The 19,516-nt window shown below is 41.9% G+C and overlaps 1 protein-coding gene across 1 annotated transcript; it reads right to left on the bottom strand.

Moving 5' to 3' along the window:
• Window positions 1-1,636: 1,636 nt before the first annotated feature.
• Window positions 1,637-18,833, bottom strand: efna1b (ephrin-A1b). The gene is made up of 5 exons (XM_017702010.2): window positions 18,638-18,833; window positions 5,741-6,036; window positions 4,813-4,878; window positions 4,526-4,636; window positions 1,637-3,475 (listed from the first exon to the last, which is right to left on the bottom strand). Exons 1-5 carry the CDS (start codon window positions 18,727-18,729, stop codon window positions 3,348-3,350), a joined length of 693 nt encoding a protein of 230 aa, XP_017557499.1. The 5' UTR covers window positions 18,730-18,833; the 3' UTR covers window positions 1,637-3,347.
• Window positions 18,834-19,516: the final 683 nt, after the last annotated feature.

The following is a 19,516-nucleotide window of genomic DNA, read 5'->3' as shown; positions in this document are numbered from 1 at the left end:
CAAGTGACATCCTCGCACCCTGGTGACAGTTTACACTGCTCCATGGCTCCCCCGCTCTCTCTCCTTTCATTCCCTCCATCCTGTTCATCCGTGTGTTTGGATAAGGGCTGTGAAGTCCCGGCCAAGGCCAGGGATAAAAGGGGGGGCGAAGATAGAGGAGGGAGAAAGTGGGGGAGAAGAACTGTCATTTGGTTTGGCAGAAGACGGGATTTGGTCTTCGGCAAACTGTCAGAAAGCCACGGCAATATGGACAAACTAGCAGGCTACTTTCTGCGATAGGCTACTTGCAGTACATCAGAACGCATTGGTCAGCCATTGAAGTCATTTGCATGTGTTAGAATGCTTTGAATTCATCCAATCGCATATGTGACTCTGGCACAGGATGCCAGAGGCTCATTTGCATTTTATGCAGTATTGTAAAGGCTGGTATGATAATTAAGCAGTAGGACATGGGAGGTGAGAGGTTGCAGGGAAATTCCACAAATTTGTAAAAATTCCTACATAGCTCAGCGGTGGACATGTAAACAAAGTCATTGAGAGTGGTTTAATGTGAAATAGTTAATTGAAGAACCGAATCACAGTGGTGGTGAATGGAACCGGGAGTCATGAAGTCTACAACACAAATATAGCCTGTCCAATTACTTTAAAATACTTTTGAAATATCAGAAACAGCATTTAGGTGCAGTACATTGTAGGTTTTACCATTACAGACTGTAGCCCACAACTTATAAGCCCCCCTCCAAATAGAAAGGGATCTCCATAGGACCAGCGTTTACCAGATATGATATGAGTGGTCCTGTGGTGGTTGTTTTCAAATGATGAATGGGGTACAGGGGTGCTGAGACTGTCCATGAACATCCATCCATCCATTTTCTAAGCCGCTTCTCCGTCAGGGTCGCGGGGGGGGGTGCTGGAGCCTATCCCAGCAGTCTTCGGGCGGAAGGCAGGATACACCCTGGACAGGTCGCCAGACCATCGCAGGGCCTGTCCATGAACAGGCGGGCTAAAATCTGTAGTGGTAAACCTACAAATGGCACCTTCAGGTATCATCATTTTGAGATACTCAGTTTATTATTTTGAGATATTACCTGATATTCTGAGATGCTATGTTATTTTGCGATTCTCTCATTTTAAGATGCTAAGTCATTAAGTTTGAGTTTCTAAGTAATTATTTTGAGATACTCTCCCATTTTGAGATACGTTTATTATTTTGAGATCTCATTATTGAGATAGCATCTCAAATTAATGTCATTTTTTGAGATACTAAGTCATTATTTACAAGTTACTGTGATTATTTTGAGATACTCTCATTCTGAGATACTAAGTTTATTATTTGAATACTCATTATTTTAAGATACTAATTGTTTTTAAATACATAGCATGTCAAAATGAATATCTCAAAGTAATGATTAGCATTGCAAAATTACTTAGTATCAAAATATATGCATAGCAATTCACACAATTAACAAAATAATTTGGTGTTGGGATTTTTTCAATTTAACTTGGCAGAATTAGGCCTCCAAATCCACTGTTATCAGATTTAACAGCACAAACCATCATGCATCAGTCTTGATACAACACTCTCTGGAAAGCTGATAAATGTGACCTTGTATGTAATGAAATGACAACCAAAGAGTTCACAAGTCATTTTTTTATTTACCACAGTTTCATAATTAACAAAGTCTTTATATATCTCTCTATGTACATTTTTACACAACTATTTACAAGTAAACAAAACACAGCTTTAGTAGATACTGTCCTGCCAACTTATGTCCATTTGCACATATACAGTTGTACTGAGTGTTCTGATGTAAAAAAGAGAAAACCTGCTCCTTTCTCTCTCTCTCTCACACACACACACACACACACACACACACACACACACACACACACACACACACACACCACTCAGTACCACTATATATGACTGCCATCATAAAACCTTGTATCTCCATTTTGTTTTGCATTTGAAAATGCCAGCTGCCCTTTACACTGTGTGAACATTTCATGATGAATGAATCCATAGAAATTGTGCTACATTAAAAGAGGAATTCCACCAGTTTTGCAAAATGTCAGCATTATAAAGTGGCTAAGGTATAAACAAAGTCATTCGGAGTGGTTTGTGTGAAATAGATCAATCTAGAGAAACGTAAGAATTGTTCAGAGTGGTGGTGACAGGAACCAGACGTCCACCTCTAAAAGTTCCCTCACAGAAAATACGATGAGATCGTTTTATTTTTTCGATAGATTTTGGCCTTAAATATTTTTAATATTTTGAATTTCTGAATACATGCATGGAGGGGTGCATGGAAGGCTTTGTAAAAATAAAAAACAAAAGGTAACTTTTTAAAAATGTAACCATTATCAACACTACATATCAAAGCTCACATGGGTTCACTGGTTGTTCTGGTGAGCAAATATAAAGTAATGGTTATATTTGTGCTGTACATATCGCAACCTCTGGTTCCCATCACCACCACTGTAAAGAAATCCGAGTCGGCAAGTTTCTTTACACAAACTATTTCACATCAAACTGTTCTGAGTTACTTTGTTCACAATTAAACGTTAAATTATGTAGAGAAAAGTGTGTGTGTGTGGGGGGGGGGGTATCTTTAACATGCATTAATGTTGCTAGTTTGGAGATACAAGGCTGTTACAACAGCAAAATCTTTTTGTCCTTTTTTTCCTGCTCATCGCTCTGTGTTTTGATGTCCACTCATCTCCATTTGCCCATGGAGATTCACAATTAGTGTATAATTACATAGTGCTTACACAAACTGGCTGTTGAGGAAAAAGGAAACGTGGATGACGGCTATGCTAAAACATACCAAGAACTGGCTAGATGTCAGATTCTACATGATGATGAAGCCTCTTCACCTAAGGTGCAACAGCACCTTATTCTTTGGCTCAGTGTTAAATATGGTAAATGAAAGTTGTACAATGCACAAAGTCTAATGAGAACTAGTAATTACACATTCGCTCCTTTTCCAGTTGCTGCTTATGGGGTAGGTCCTCAGTTCTGAACACTGGGTACTCTTTAAGTGGAGACAAAAAATATATATATATATATATATAAAAACCAAACACAGGCTACAGGAGCAAAGTAGAACAACATGGTAAACAGGAAAAGTTGGTAGGTAATACTGTTCTTCCGTTTAAAAAAAGAGAGAGAAAAAGAATTCTCGTCTCCGAAGGTCACAAACACAAGCACTTCACGCAGGAACTTGCACACCAGCTTCAGATCACATTAAAAAAAAAAAAAATCTTTGTATAAAAACTATTTTCAAAGCCAGCGACCAGCACTGGCGTTAAAGTCTGTTTAACAGGAGATCCAGCTGTCAAAGTCCTCAGTCTCTGTGTAAAAGCAGGGCAAACAAGACGGGAAACAACGTGACGAAGAAAGAAACTGAAGAGATGGAAACGGCTGAGCTGCCCACGCTCCTCTGAACAACTGGGATCATCGCAGCGGGGTCGTCTGCGAGGGAAAGAGAATGAGGGAAGTCAGTTATTAGTGTTTGATCAACTGCAAAGGAAGCAGCAACTAGAACATTTAAAAAACATTTCAAACGAGAAGATAAATTAGTAGGGATGCATGACGACTTTGGAATTCCAGCTGTATCGGTCAATAATGGCTTTAAAAACAACTGGACAGATGTTTAGATTTGATTCATTTTAAAATGAGCCATTCTAAAGTATTTCATTCATTTAACTGCATTAGTAACCACCTAAAAATAAATAAAAAATGTCCATGATGCTAATATAGCCCTATATTTCTATATTTTCTATAAATGTTTTGTATTTAGCATCAGCACATAGAAAGTATTGGACGGTAGCATCGGCCAAGAAGTCCCATATCCCTGCATCATAATAAAGGTGTACATTAATGGGAGTCATTGTTCTGTAGGTTATCTTTAAATCAAACACAAGGATACATTATTATGGGTCAGTTGTCCTGGGACAAGGAATAAGCCTAGTCCTGGACTATGCAGGATTATGAATGCAGACTTTTCACTAAAAGGAAAACATCACTGTTGTCGGAGAAAAAAACCTCGTATCTTTTTTCGGATTTTGACATAGTTTGAAAATGCCCGTTACCCTTTACATTGTATGTAAATTTCACGATTAAAGGACTGAAAGAAATGGCCTAAAATAAGCCAATGGAACCAAAATTTGGTTCACTGACTTCTATTAAAAGTCGTTTTTTTTCTTCTCTTGTAAAGTTACTCTTTTGGAGATACGAGGTTTTCTTCCGACAACAGCGATACAGTCCATGACTAGATTTAATGCCTATGCAGGGACCTTGCCCTAAACAATCAGGCACGGATATGTTTCACACGTTAAAACTACTAAACAAATATCTTACGTTTTTATGGTCATAAATGTAAAGATATTGTCTCGACGGGATGTTACAGTCCTTCCTTTCTAAGTTGCGCAAGCTCTTAAGTGTTCCAAGAAGACTACTTTCCTCAAGCAAATGGACAAACTGACAGCGCTGAGAGAGGGATGACAGATTGGAGATGCTCACCTGCTGGAAGCCTGTTTGATGGGTTGTGCACTCCTCCCGCGCCCATCCGCTCATTCTTTCCACCCTCCGTCTCCTCCTCTTTCACCGTCGTCTTCTTGTGGTTCTTAGAGCCTACGACATCAATCATCGCATTGTTAGGGACTTGGCAAGAACTCCGTTATTAGACAGAAGAACCAAAAATAGACGCCCCCCTCATCGGCGTCAGGTGCTCGTGAATGCTAAGCATGTGTCGAGTAAACCAGCCCGTGGCTAATGCGAAGAATGCTAATAATATATTTGGCACTTACTGTGAGGTCCGACCACGTCAACCTTTAGCCGCAAGCACTCCTGCCCGTGGTGGTGAAGAGGCTTGGCTGTGGAAGGGAACAGAAAGTGGACAGAAAATTCAGACCCAATAAAAGGACAGTTGCTGACACACAATAAAAGACCATTTTAGCTGCTATAAGAGTGGACAGTATGCTTTAAGTTCAGCTGTTCGCTTCAGACAGCTAGTGGTTGTGTTGCTTCCTAGTCAAGACATGCAAGTTTACTTCTTAAATTTTCTTAAAAACTATTTAAATATTACGAAATGAGAGCATATGCTACATTCAACTAAGTAGCAGACAGTTCTGGCCCGATTCTGGCTTTCATATGTGAGTGTTGGTTGATGTTAGGCATGTGGGTCAGAACAAGGCCATGGTTTTGCCTTGTGCCTATCATTTGTGGACCAGTTCTGGCATGACAGACCAGGTAGTTGGGCCAGATTTGGGCCACATCCATTAATTCTCCTCTACAGTGTGTGGGCCAGATCTAGGCCAAGGATGCAGATGTATACTGGGCCAGAACACCCACAACTGGGCCAGACTTGGACCTTTAACTAGCAAAAAAAAAAAAAAAAAAAAAATGAAGAAACGCCCCCTCAACTGGAAGATGCCTACTCAGAAAGTCATGATGTCATATCAGCATGGCAGTCAGACCATCAAAGCACTAATTAGCACTGTGCTAACTGTGTGCCTAATTAATCACACTTGCCTGTGTTTAATTGTTCAGTAACCCCAAAAAGACTTGCTTAGACGGCTTCTGACGATGTATGACACTGTTATCCATAAAAATGGATGTATAATATTCAGAGCTACCGATTTTTGCCATATTATACACAGAATTTTTATAGAGCAGATTTTCAGTCACTTGCTTGAGATGTGCAAATTAGTTTTTTGTTTTTAGTGAGAAACTTACAGATGTAGTAGTAGCTCTCTCCCTGGCGGAACTCCTTGCCGAGAGTGAAGGGCGTGAAGCGCTGGAACTTTTCAGAGAACTTCTCTGGCGCATGAGCGGCGAAGGGCCTGGAGCACTCCCAGCGCAGCTGGTCGAACGACTGCGGCTTGCAGGCCTCATAGTCCTCTAGCTCCACCATGTAGAGGACGTAGCGCTCTGCCTCCTGGGACGGGATCTCTCCGCGCTTGTAGTGGGGGCAGATGATGTCCAGGTAGTCGTTAATGCGCACTTGCACTGTGTACTCATCCCACAGGAAGCTGGAAAGAGGGGAAAAGCAATGGTCAGAATATGTGAACATCTGGAAAGGTTTGTGGAATGGTGATGCAATCTCTGCTGGGGGAAGGACAGCGCTAAGCTAATAACTGTCAGGGTGGGAACGTAGGAGAGTCGTGACAAAAACTGATTAATGTCAAACAGACACTGGGAAAAACACAGGCAGAAAGCCTGAGGCAGGAGTCAATGCAAAGCAAAACCGGGCCTGAACCCCGACACATGGCACATGACTAACTGGTTGTTTTTTTAGGAACGATCATGTTTATCAGTCGCCCGGTTCTTCAGGTTTCGTGACAGGACGTAAACACCATGTTCCCCTTCTCATGTCTAATCACTGTCTGTGTTTTCTTGGCAGTCATGCCATGTTTTGTGAAAAGTTTTGGTTTCATGGTGTTGAGACTGAACCTGATGTGAATCGTCTTGCTCTTCTTTCTTTCTCTTTCTTTCTCGCCCTCTCTTTGAACTTATTACTATCAGTACTAATGTGCTATTATGGGCTGAACCCAGATTAAGCTTAATCCTACACTAAAAAGGCCTTTTAATGGTAAATCACCATTGACATAATAATGTAGTCGTAGACCAGTATTTATCAGTGTCCAGGAAACTGGCCCTACATGTATTACATTACTGCTGTCACATGAAAGTCCCCCCCCCCCTCCAATAGTATTATTAAAACCATTTTACACCATTTGAAAACAGCTGCTGTACTTTTTATTGTGTGAGCATTTCATGATGACCAACAGAAAATGATGACCAAAATGATTGAAAATCTGATTGAAAATCTTGTTACACCAACGTACGGCCTTATGCAAAAGTTTTGGCGCTTGTGGTCAAAGTACATTTTGTTGACTAATTGAAAATAAGCATTTACAGTTAGTTTATTTGTAGAATTTATTGAGGGGAAAAAATGAAATGTGAAAAATTATCTTTGTACTGTATGCTTTTTATTTTTTGAAACTTTAATATTGGCAAATAAACAGAAAAGGGAAACGCAGAAATGTGTTATGCACTAGCATAATGGCCTCGCAAATACTAAAAGTAACTACTTTCAATAGTGTAGCTGTTACTTAAGCTCCTCTCATGGCCATAAACCGCATCCTACAATTGTCATCGGTCAGTTCGGAGACAGCGGAGACGTCCAGGCTGCATCTCTCTTTTCATCTGTCCCCCTTGGTGGGTTTATGACTCTCAGTCTCCCTCTTAGCTCTCATTTTACTGTCCTCCCTTTTGCGGTGATTAGACCCTCTAACCTTTGTCAGTGTTACCACCCGTGTATTTCAGCTCATTTCATACCTCTTTCAGTCAGTGATGCTAGCAACCTGCTTTTGTACTTGGGTAACTCATGTTTATTACAAAATTAGCTACTGTCCTACAGTGACCGTGAGGCCTAGTCGGGCAGCAACATCCAGACGCCACTGAATAACGAGGCATATGATTGGCTGTCGTCTCTGTGGCTGTTACTATGCTGTAAACTCCGCTCTCTGATTTGCATTTCACATACCCCAAGCTCAAAAACTTGCAACCAAGTGTCTCAGAGCTGCCATCAAAGCGAAGGCTGGCTTGCCCACCCTCTTTCTCTCTCACTTTCCCTCATGCTGTTGTTTTCAAGACCCCCGGTTACGTTTCCAAGAGACATACTGGCTCCTGCCAGCCCCACATGCTCACAGCGGTTTCCCACCCCACTGTTTTTTCTCTTGTTAGAATTAGCCGACCTGTCAAAACAGCCTCACTGACTATTCAGAAAGGGGTAAACACGGTCCTGCTCACACCCCACTGCCCTCGTTAGCGGAGGCTAATGGTGGGATTACGCCTTGTCTCGCGCAGCTTGTAATCAATGCCATGTTCAAACGGCAGGGTGGATACGCTGCTAAGCCCGCCGACTTTTCTGCGTGTGGGAAAATGTTACTTTCTTGTGCTTTTGTGCATGAATGTCTATGAATAATCAGCGTTCACCTCGCTGCTGCAAGTCGGAGCAGATCAGCCATCGCGCGCTCTTCGGGTAATGATTGCTCTGCCCTATTGACAATTGCGATAAAAGCTTTATTGGCAACTTGTACTGGCTTCAGCACAGCTTGACTCGCACATTAAAGTGACAGTTCTAATCGAATTTATACAACTTTACCCCTAATTGTTGTTTAGCCAAAGCATATCGGCTCTTGGAACTTTGCTTATTTACCTTTGCGCTGAAGCTGCGAGGCTAATGTAGCTAACAAATAATCTAGCTTATAAGCAATTAGCATTGTGCAAACTAGAAAAGTTAAAACTTTTCAGTTAGATTTAGTCCCTCTCGTTTTCTCCCACTCCGTCACCCCCACCCACTGCCTTTCTTTGAAGCCAAGTTGATTAGGAGCTGTTTGAGGCCTGCTCCCAGTATGGCTCTCTGAACAAGAGAGTAGCCATAATGAGGTGTCATTAACTCTCTGTCCTCCCTAAACATCCACCACAGATGGGATCATAGCCCAGTGTTTGGCTCTGAGCCTTGCCCTTTGCTCACTGAGGTGTCTGGGTCCACTGGTGGGAGTGCAGCTAATAGGCATCACCAGCAGCTGTTACTCCAATTAATTGACTAATGAAAGCATTGTGTATTACGCAATCTATCAGACTCACATGCATCATAGAAATGTTATAGAGCGCTATAGCACGTTATAGAGAAGTGGTCTCCAACCCTCCTCCTGGAGAGCGACCATCCTGCAGAGTTTGGTGCATCTGATCCAGCCAATCCGGAGCTTCTGAAGAAGTTAACTAGCTGGAGCAGGTATGGCAGACCGTGGTCAGAACCAGACTCTGCAGGATGGTAGGTCTCCAGGAGAAATTTCGGAGACCACTGCCCTAGAGTGACTCATGCTGCTCCATCAAAGAAGTCCACATCATTTGGGCAGAGCCGTTTCATCTGCGCGACCCTGATCTGAGGCCAGTGTGTTGCAGGCCTTACAATCACACAGCCGTTCTTGTTGTTCTTTCCCCTCTTGGCGATTAGTGACTTCAAACGTTCACCCCCTTGTTCCCGTGTGATAGTTGGTGAAGAGAGGTGCTGGGTGTGAGTGAGGGAAGTCTTTGGAAATTGTGCTGCTTCTTTCCAGTCCTCATTTTATCTAGGCCATTGCTGCACAGAGTATTTTTACAGTGGGCTCAACCTCGTCTTCATTTGGTGGGCAAATGGCGTTAATCAGCTTAATCTAACATTGCGTTTTAAATGTCTCTAGTGGTCCGTCACCAGTATTTGCTGGGCATTTTCAACAGTAATTGTTGAACACTGCGTTTTTACGAGCCTACATTGCTAATTCTAATGTTGTTTCTATTTTGCGTTACCGACAAAAAACTTATGTTGCAAACTACATTAAAACATCTCCATAGTGGCTGATGCAATTATATATTGCTTTTATTTATCACCATTAACAATTAGATCATGTTACTATAACAAAGCTAATTTAGTAACTGTTCTGTGGCTGATGATGCTTCGTCCTTGGTGGTAGACAAAGGGCTTTATACCGTTAAGTGATTGTATTTTACCATCTATAATCTGTTAGTTAGCTTTTTCTAACATTGCTTTGTGAATGTAGTGATCTGCTGCCAATATTTGCCGGATGTTTTTCAGAAATAATCGTTGAAACAAGCTTTTTTATAAAACTATTGACTAATACTTAATGTTACTATGACTAAGCAGGCTAATTTAGTAAGCATTTAGTAGCTAGTGCTAAACCTTCAGCCTCAGTGTTGAATGTAAAGGGGTGAGTTATGTTGTCACAGCAAATCCAAACAAGCTTTAGGTTCCACTGTTTATTTTTTTTATTTTTTATTTTTTTATAAACAGCCAAAATGTCCATGTGCATGTACTCGCGGACCACTGGCCTGGGACTTGCTGCAGCTGCAGGCCCTCAGGCGATTACGTGTTTAGTAGAAGACTGTAGGTGCTTGTGTCCTTAAAGAATACTTCAGGTGTCAAGCTTGGACAAGAATTTTTACCTTCATACTGTCCTGCAGCTGTGTAGTGCTGTTGTGTTAGACAGGGGGTGTGTGTGATGTCTGAGTGTCACTGAAGTGATGGCAAGGTTCGTCTTGCGGGTCAAACTCTCTTTCTCTCTCTGGAATGTCTCGAGCTGCCAAGCAGTCAAGCAGGTCAGAGGAGTCAAAGTGCAGGGTCAGATGTTTCACACACGCTGCTGGAGTCAGCAAGGCGCACACACACGTTACACAACACGTTCGGACAGTCAGCACCAAACACATGCACTCCGCACCAACTGGACTATGACAGCAGTCAGCAGTTCACGCTCAGACAAACGCACACACCTGTGGGTTCACTTTCTGGGACAGTGGGTCGGCGTGTTGTGACAAGCATCATGACTGTTTTGGAGGTTTATTCTTACGCTATCAAGGCATAACATCTGTGTAACACCCTCCACACACGAACGCATGATGAGCTTAAACTTTCGCTCCAAGGGCCTCCAGTTCCAGTGTAATTTGCAGGGAAGTCCCGATCTTGGGGCTTTTACTGGAAGAAGGTAACTAAACTGTGAAATCTGCCAATTCATCAAAACTTTCCACTGGAATTATTTCTCTGGTGCGTGGGTGTTTGTACATGAGTCAAAAAAAACAAAAAAAACAAACAAAAAAAAAAACACAACATGTTATACTCTGCATGTCTTGTTTTATTGCAAGCTTTAGCCTGAATGTGAACCATATTGGGATAAAAATAAGCGGACCCAACATTGGACCATGAAGCACACCACAACCACACAAAGCCCAATTCTGTCTTTCAGTCCCTCTGCACCCCAACTTCTGTCCTGCTCCCTCTATTGTCACTCCTAGGCTATCATGGCAGTAATTAGCCCAGCTACGGCAGACTGGGCTGGAATGCCAAGCGGCTAATCCACTATTCCAAAGTAGGATTATCACATCGAGCCCACAGATCGCATACCTTCTATTCACCAGCACCAGACCTTACTAACTCAACCCCACAGACAGAGAAAAGGGAGGAGGTAGAAGGTGGCTGAGAACGCACAATTCAATAAGATTACAATCCTGAAATCTCATATTTTGCCATGGTTTGATTAATTTGGATTATTTCAGAATCATTCCTAAAAGTACACCGAGTGCATATAAAGTACTGAATAGCGCTTTAGTCTGTTTGAACTTTCACAATGCATTTTCACACCCCAGGCTCACTGTGTAAACAGACATCAACTCTCTGATGTCACTTTTTGTCCCTGCTGAGCTTAGACGGGCACTTCTTTAAAAACTCATCGGAGACAGCTTGCTCTTTTTTGCAGCCCCAAAATTTCATACCATCCATCACTGTCCCGTCCATCCTCCCCCTTCTGTCTGTCTTTTATCTCTCCATGCTTGGCCCATCCCCCTCTCCCTCGCTCTCTCTTCTTTTTCACTTTAAATTCACATTATAAACAGGGGCCTCTTCATTCCAACTCATTTTTGACAGAAATGCTCCTTTCTCTCCGTCCGACCTTTTTTGCCCTCTACCCATCCCCCTTCCCCCATCTCTATCTGTCCTTTAACGTTGCTACCTTAACACCCCCCTCCCTCTTTCTTTCACTTTTAAATGGATGCTAATTGTGAGCTGGTACGTCGTCCTGTGGTTCTGCGGCCTGCTGGGAGCACTGCTGAAAGTCAGCTCCAGTGATGCTAAATGCCAGACTGTTATGCAATAGAGGATATTGCTTTTATTGTTGTGCCTCATCTCTGGGTGAAAAAAAAAAAAAAAAGAAAAAGAAAAAACAATCAGCCATACAGCAATTACTATAATGATTTGCCATTATTGCTCCCTAGGTGGCAACAGTGAGCTACAACAGTGAGAACCACTACACGGAAAAGACTCAGCTTGACGTAGACTAATTCAATCAGTGCAGACAATCAGATGCTAATTAGAAAAACATACCGTTCTCACGTTTAGACAGTATCTGAGAACAGTTCCTCCCGAATACTACAAAAGCAAAAGACAGGAAAGCTCCAACTCTTTAATGTGGTGAGAATCAAAACAGTAATCACTGTGGGAGATGAAGAAAGGAGGTGGCTGGGAATTGCAAGGAAAAACACTATGGAAAGGAAGAGAGAGGAGCGACTGTGAGAATGGGAGATGAAGAAGGAACAGGAGCATGGGAGGAAGTCTGGGACAGAGATAAGGGTGGAAGGGGGGAGTGAGCGGTGAGGGGGGGGGCGTAGAGAAAGAAACAAGGAAAGCGTAAGAAAAGAACAGACTGAGAAGTGGGTCGATAAAAAAACAATGGCAGAACGTTCAGAGCCTGTCTTTAAGTAAAGGAACTGTTTCTTCAATGAAGCAACTAGCCTAGCACAAAAGTCCACTAAAAAACTACCGTTTCATTTGGTATCTTTAATAAACGGTGATCCTACATACGTTTTTGCGTTGATTATGATAAAATAGTGGTAAATGTGAATGACATAAGTTTTCTATGGAGACTATTTTGCCTACCAAAGCCCTGCATGTACCTCTCTGCCTTTAATGGCTTTAAGAAAAATGCATGTTTTAGGCAAAACCTTCCCAAAACTAAGCATTAAACCTACATTGTAGTGCCTGTACAATGTTATTTCAGTGAGCTGTATCTATAAATACACTTTATCAATCACTCTAGGATTAAGGCTCTCTCTATCCAAGGCCCCAAACGGAAGATATACCCAATGCAACCTGTAATATACGACAACGTATTGGAAATGAGGCGTGAGGCGCGCGTTGTCCCATAAGGTGGTGGATTATGTTTTACATACATAACACTGAGTTGGGATGGGATTACGCGGCGCTGGATTAGCGTGGCTATATATAAAACTCAGTGATGATGGCGGTGTGAATGGGTCATCCGCCCGGATTACACACATCTGCCCATAATCTGACTGAACTCTGTCCGTACCACAGATTATAGTGGCTCATACATGGCTGGGTGGCGAAGATTTTGCGTGCAAGTGTGTGTGTTTGAGGCAGAAGAGGCTGTGGGGGCGTTGGAGACAACAGATGTAGTGATTCTAAGAAGGAAGACGCTGTTTACTAAGAATAAGCATGAATGAAAATGAAAGCAGGTGCTCAGCCTGTTACTTTAAAGCTACAGCTGGCTCCCCCTTCACACTGCACTACAGTAGGTCTGCAGGCCAGAAAAATACACAGCAGTCAATATAACTCTACAACATCCCTACAGCCTACAACCATTCACCACTCGCAATAAAACACCACTACGACCATGGAGGCTACATACTATCGCTGTTATATGATTTATATGGTATATATGTTAAGTTGGTTTGGGGAGGGGAGGGGGGGGGGGGGGGGGGGGGGAGTTGTTTTAGTCACATTATTTTAGAAATCCAAAATTTGCAGTGCTATTCCTCTGAGAGCTGGAACTAGAACCACAAAACTTTGCAGGATTGCAGAGCCTATAACCAAATTAGTCACTTGTTTTTTTTTAACCAATCTGATTTATTGTGTTTGGTCAAACAGAAATTCTTCTTATTCCACCCCAGTCAGCCACATTTTTCACCATCATACAAGTATGCTAGCGAAATCAGAGCACCGGCCTAGAAACACCTTAACAACTACCTGGGATACCATGGAAACAGTCAAGCAACCCCTTAGCAACTACACCAAGTTAGGACACCAGAACATCCTCCCAGCAACTACCTGGAATTATTATACAAACCCAAATAAGTCATCAGAAACAACAAACAAGATCAAGGTGTTTTGCACATGTGTAACATCTGAGGCATTATTAGCTCACTGTGTCAAACCCACTTAAAGACTGTTCACAAACTTTCCCTTCCTACTTATTAGGCCTGTGTTTTTATTGCGTCAACACTTTTTGAAAATCAAACCTTTCCAAATTTTCACATTTCCACATTATTTTTATTAAAATGTTTCAACAATATTCTGTCACTTCTCTATTATGGTTACACTTCATATGTATGGCTTACTTCAGTTGGAGTAAGCGGTTATAAAAGGTTTGTGTAGGGCTTTGTCACTTGTCAAGGGCATTTGTTGCCTTATGAACATTGCCCTAAAATGTCGCCTCTCTTTATCACTTCTATAGATTTAACATGGGTTTTTCCTTCCGGCGGCCGACGTGCAGAGAAACTGTATACGAGGGTGGACCTGCACAAAAAGCAGGATGGTGATTAACAAGCTAAATGGAGGCAAATGCCTCAAGCGGAAGGAGGGAGTGAAGATGGAGAGGGGAACAGACAGGTACTGGAACAGGGAGGAGAGTGAGAGCCAAGGGGGAATGGCCAGAGGATGAGTGGACAGCTGATGGTCAAGTATAGCAACACGTCTGCTGGCAGGCCTCACCACCTACTAAATATACCCAAATCACACATTCCACATGTGCCACCCTGGTGTATGTGTGTCACCGATTTATCAGAGGGCACTGTATATATTATATAATATATATATATAAATGAGAGAGAGAGAGAGAGAGAGAGAGAGAGAGAGAGAGAGAGAGAGAGAGAGAGAGAGAGAGAGAGAGAGAGAGAGAGAGAGAGAGAGAGAGAGAGAGAGAGAGAGAATTGATTATTAATATGTTGCCTTGTGCCTGGGAGAAAGGCTGTAGCCTAAACAGTGGAAGCCTAAAATGTATATTTTTAATGTATTCATGGGCAAGACATAAATGCAGGAGGTTATAAGAGGAAAAACCTGAAATTATTCCATTTTACAGTAAACTACTTTATAAAGTCAGACACATGTAGGTTTTGGATAGTAAAAAGATAGCAAGACCACTGGTTTCCATCACCACCACCAAAGAAATTAGACCATGAAACCACTCTAAATGATTTTGTTCATGTCAAAATAAATTATTTAAAAAATGTCCCCATTTATGGCTTACTCCACTTGGAGTAATGGCCTATGTTATTTTATATGATGTCACATTTACATACGTTTGTTGGCCTGAAGCATGCCACCATACACTGATGCTTGATCCTAAAAAGGCATTAGTGCAACCTTCATACGATATCAATATGACAGCACTTGTAAATAATAGCATTCTCACGATCTCGTGTAAGCATGAATTAAAACCCAAAGCCATTTTCGTTGTCTAATGGCTTTAGAGCCAGCTGTTGCTAACTTCATTATGTTTTCCCCCTTTAGCACAATAACATGTATGTCGACAGCAAGCACAGGCATGCAGCAGTCAGAAAAACAAGGCAAGTCCCCGTAACCCCGTAGACGGGGTGTAAAAACATCAAACCTGACAAGCCCGTCGTCAGAAACTAGCACGCACGCTTGGCAAACCAGAGTGGCAACTTTCCAAAAGGCACACGCTTGGGATTAAGCCATTACTGTTCACACGCCTTCACGCGCACTCATAAACAGGTCCACACGTGATGCGCTGTTGTAAGTAGGCACAAGGGCTTGTTTGCGTTTTTCTGTTCCAGGCATAGTCGGACTCAGGTGGTCCGGCTGCTTACCAATTCACACCTCCACACCAGGAGTGTAGGCCATCCATTAGCCATGCCTGACTAATCCACTCAGAGATTGAATTGCCGAGATTTTTGCTCTCATTGATCACTGAGATTGGGAACAGTCACAGAAGTGCCCAATTGGGAGCAAATTAGAAGAAAACAACTGAACCAAACCAAACGCAAGGAAATGAAAGCTACGGATTAAACGCAATAGATCAAATATCGCTGTGCTCTGTTCTTTTCCTTAGAATACGGGATTAAACAGCAAGTGCAAGATGGAGAGGTTTTACAGTGGAAATGGTGTACAAATAGCAAGCCACCAACCAGATTATGGGCCACTACAGACGGGATTATATTTATAGATCTAAGGCGCATTTGTCTGTCTGTATATATATATGATATGAATGTGCTGAAAGGCTGTCTAAATTTAGCAGTGGCCTGAAGACTGAGTTATATTATGTTTTTTGTTTTGGTTATGCAACTTGAAGCAAAAGCAAAATAAACGGGCCTAAGACTGGACCATGAGGCACACCACTACTGTTATACTCTCTTCATAGATGGAGAGAGAGACTGTATTAATCCTGAAAGAAACTTACAGCAGCAACTTAAACTGCCGACCACATACATATATTAAGTAAAGCTACAAAAAAAGCCCCACATTTACAGCAACACTGTATCTACAATGATGCTTAAAGTCCTCTTTTTCCCCCTCTCTTGTGCTGCGCCAGTCCTGAGCATCTCCGATTTCTCTTTCCGTCACTCTCTTCCTCTCCAGCTAAAAGAGTTGAGTTTCAATCCCCCCTTCTCTCTGACCATCTCTGCCTCTCCCTCTCTTTTTTGTCAGCTGTTGCTTAGCCTCCCTCTCTCTGCTGACTGATGGTGAGTCAGACTGTGCTGAGTCTGGCTGGAGCAGGAAACTCTAGGTAACTCTAGCATTACACAATCACATTAATAATGACGCACCAGATAAGGCAAAAACTTGTGACTGACTAATAGCACAACCTGAGGCCGCCTTGCGCCATCCCCATCCCCAACACTCCCCCAGCGGTCACGTCAACATCGTCCAGCGAAGGGACTGAAAAATCCTACAATTGCTTGTTATGACGCTACACAATGATCAGAGATGTTATGAGGAAATGGATAGAGGTGACCAGACTCCATTTACAACAAAAACAAGAATTACTTTGGAGCTGCCCATGGGGTTTTTAAACTCATAAAAGTGGTTTATGATGAAACACAACTGTGGTTGAATGATCTATAAGACATATTGCGAAGCTCTCAAGGTCTCAGATTTCATTCTAAAAGCCTGATAAAGCCTCTCTAAAGGCCGAGAAGTTGCGCCTTGCATCGATTGCCACAAAAGTGCTTGTTTGTCACTTCAGCCTCTACAAGGAAGAGTGAAATCAGAACAGATGCTCAATCAGCCAATCCTCAACCCTCTGAGATACAGCTGTATGCCCCCCTGGCCCTTGGTAACACACTGTAATATAAGACTTCCTGTAAAAATAAGCAGGCTACTACAGACGTGTATGTCTAGTTCCCTCATGCCCGGCTATTTTTTGCCCCATCTGTGTGCGTGTGAGACAGAGCACTGCAGAAGTGTGAGTATATTTAATCTGATCCGTCTGTCCATCTGTCTAAGCATTTGTTTTCGTGTTCTTTGCTCTGCCTTATCTTCCTGTGTGGACTGTGTGCAATGCTGCAAGTCAACTTTCCTACTTGTTAACATAACAGAGCACTAGATAATGGTCAAATAAAGAGATCTCAGAGTCAGTAATCACAGTCAAGTTAGTGCAGGTTAAAGGTTGGAGATAGATGAAAACAAAAGCTTCACTACAGGGTGTAACAAAGCTGCTCTTAAAGGAGACTTCAGGCATTGAGATGTAAACAAAGTCATGCAAGATGGTTTGATGTGAAGTGGTGCACTGAAGAGAAACTTATCAACTCAGATTTCATTATTGTGGGAGTGATTGGAACCTGGGGCTGCAATGCAAATACAGCTGTTTTATTTTCTATGCAAAACATGTGAGACCTCAGCATGTCTTCAGAGTGTTTAGAATGTAAGGCTGATAATGGTAAAATAGCTGTAAATTGAGAGAAAAAAAAATCAGTTTTGGATTAAAATCTTATCTTCAAACTACTGAAAACAACGCATCAGGCATCAGGCAAAGTATTCATAACCATTTCTGATAATAACCTTATGTAATGTAGCTTCCAGAGGCATTACACTCTCCGGAGGTCTGGTTCCTATCACCACCACTGTGAACAACTCTGACTCTAGGCTTCTCTAGTGTGAAGCATTTCATATCAAACCACTCTGAATGACTGTACATCTAAACCTAAAACACCTAGGATTTTACCTCAGAATGGTTCGGGTTATGATGTTCCTCTATGTGCACTCACTAAAACACTATAAATGCTAAGAAGTGCAAACTAAGTAGGCCACAGTTACAAACATAATCTCCCAATGAACGCCCGGTGAAAATCCCCTCTGCCTTTGTACAGGGAGCACTTTAGATAGTTATAACTACTTAAAATCACGTAAAGGTAACGAAGGTGTAAAGGGGAATTCCACCCAATGTTCATTTGTACAAAATTCAGAGGTTAAGATGTAAATAAACTCATTCTGCATGGTTGGAGTGGTTCCATTCTAGAGACACCTGGCATTGTTCAGAGCGGTGGTGATAGGAACCAGACGTCTGAAGAGTTCAATGCCTTTAAAGGCTCCTCAAAGAACGTTATTACATTATATGGTTACGAGGTCGCTGACTGATGCATCATTTTACTAAAGTTTTGAGGTAAATATTTGACCTAAAAGAGCCAATTCTATTCATGGAGGAGGGGTACAGCAAGGCATTGTCAGGCTAAACAGATTTTTTACAGATTTACCACTGTTTAACCCTCATAATCACAAACAAGAATCAGAAGACAGGGCTAGGTTCACTGGTGCCTTTGGATGAAACACAACCCCTGGTTCCATTCACCACCGCTAAAAAAAACCTAGCGAAATTTCGAGTTTCTCTACAATGAATCATTTCATATCAAACCCCGCTGACTTTGTTTATATCTTAATTAACTGACTTCCACAGAAATTCTGAAAATTCGGATGAATTCCCCTCAGCTTTGCAGTACATGCTAAACTGAATGAGAGGCAAAACGTAAACACACGTTACTCACTTCGGGTTTGTGCTGTTCCAGTAGACGCTGTGTCGCTCGGCTGACGAGCACCAAGCGCTCAGCAAGATAAACAACAACCAGAGGAAATCCATGACCAACTTTTGCCCGAGTTCCTCTTAGAAACAAGAAAGAAACCGTGAAGAAACTGAATGTCGAAACGGCCTGATAACTATGAACTGCTCCTCTCTATAACTACCACCGCGTCTCACTGAAGACCGCTGCGCGTGGACGGTTTATATCACCAACGCCTCTTGGCGACGCCAGCCAATGAGAAGGAAAGGCTGCGCGTCGCCCCGCCTTCGGTCACGCCCACTGGGGAGATTTACAGTCTCTCAGCGACGGGCTGACAGGTACAGTAACGTTACTACGCTCGTCAGTGTTATTGTACAGAGATCGGATACTGAATAAATTAGAGTCAATAAGAGTGTCAAAAAGATTTCAGCACAGAACATACTTGACTTGATTTAACATCTCAAAATAATCAGACATTTTTCTCATAATTTTGATTTAACATCGCGAAATAATGATGTATTTTCTCTGAATTTTGACCTAACATCTCAAAACCATAACATTTTCTCAGAATATTGACTTAATATCTAAAAATAATGACATTTTCTCTGAAGTTTGACTTAATATCTAAAAATAATGACATTTTCTCAGAGGTTTGACTGTGTTTTCCTTTAAGAATTTTTGACTTAACATCTCAAAATCATGACATTTTCTGAAAATATTGACTTCTTATCTCAGAATAATGACTTAGGTTCTTGGAATATTGGCCTCATCGCTCAAAATAATTATTATGTTCCTGAAATATTGAACTAGTTATTAAAAACAGGACTTTTGTTTTTCCCCAAAATCTTCAAAATAATTGCATATTTT

The sequence above is a fragment of the Pygocentrus nattereri genome, chromosome 3 (assembly GCF_015220715.1).
Source record: "Pygocentrus nattereri isolate fPygNat1 chromosome 3, fPygNat1.pri, whole genome shotgun sequence".
NCBI classification, from domain to species: Eukaryota; Metazoa; Chordata; class Actinopteri; order Characiformes; family Serrasalmidae; genus Pygocentrus; species Pygocentrus nattereri.
Note: the sequence above shows the minus strand (reverse complement) of the source record. Positions and strands in the feature narration are given on the sequence as shown.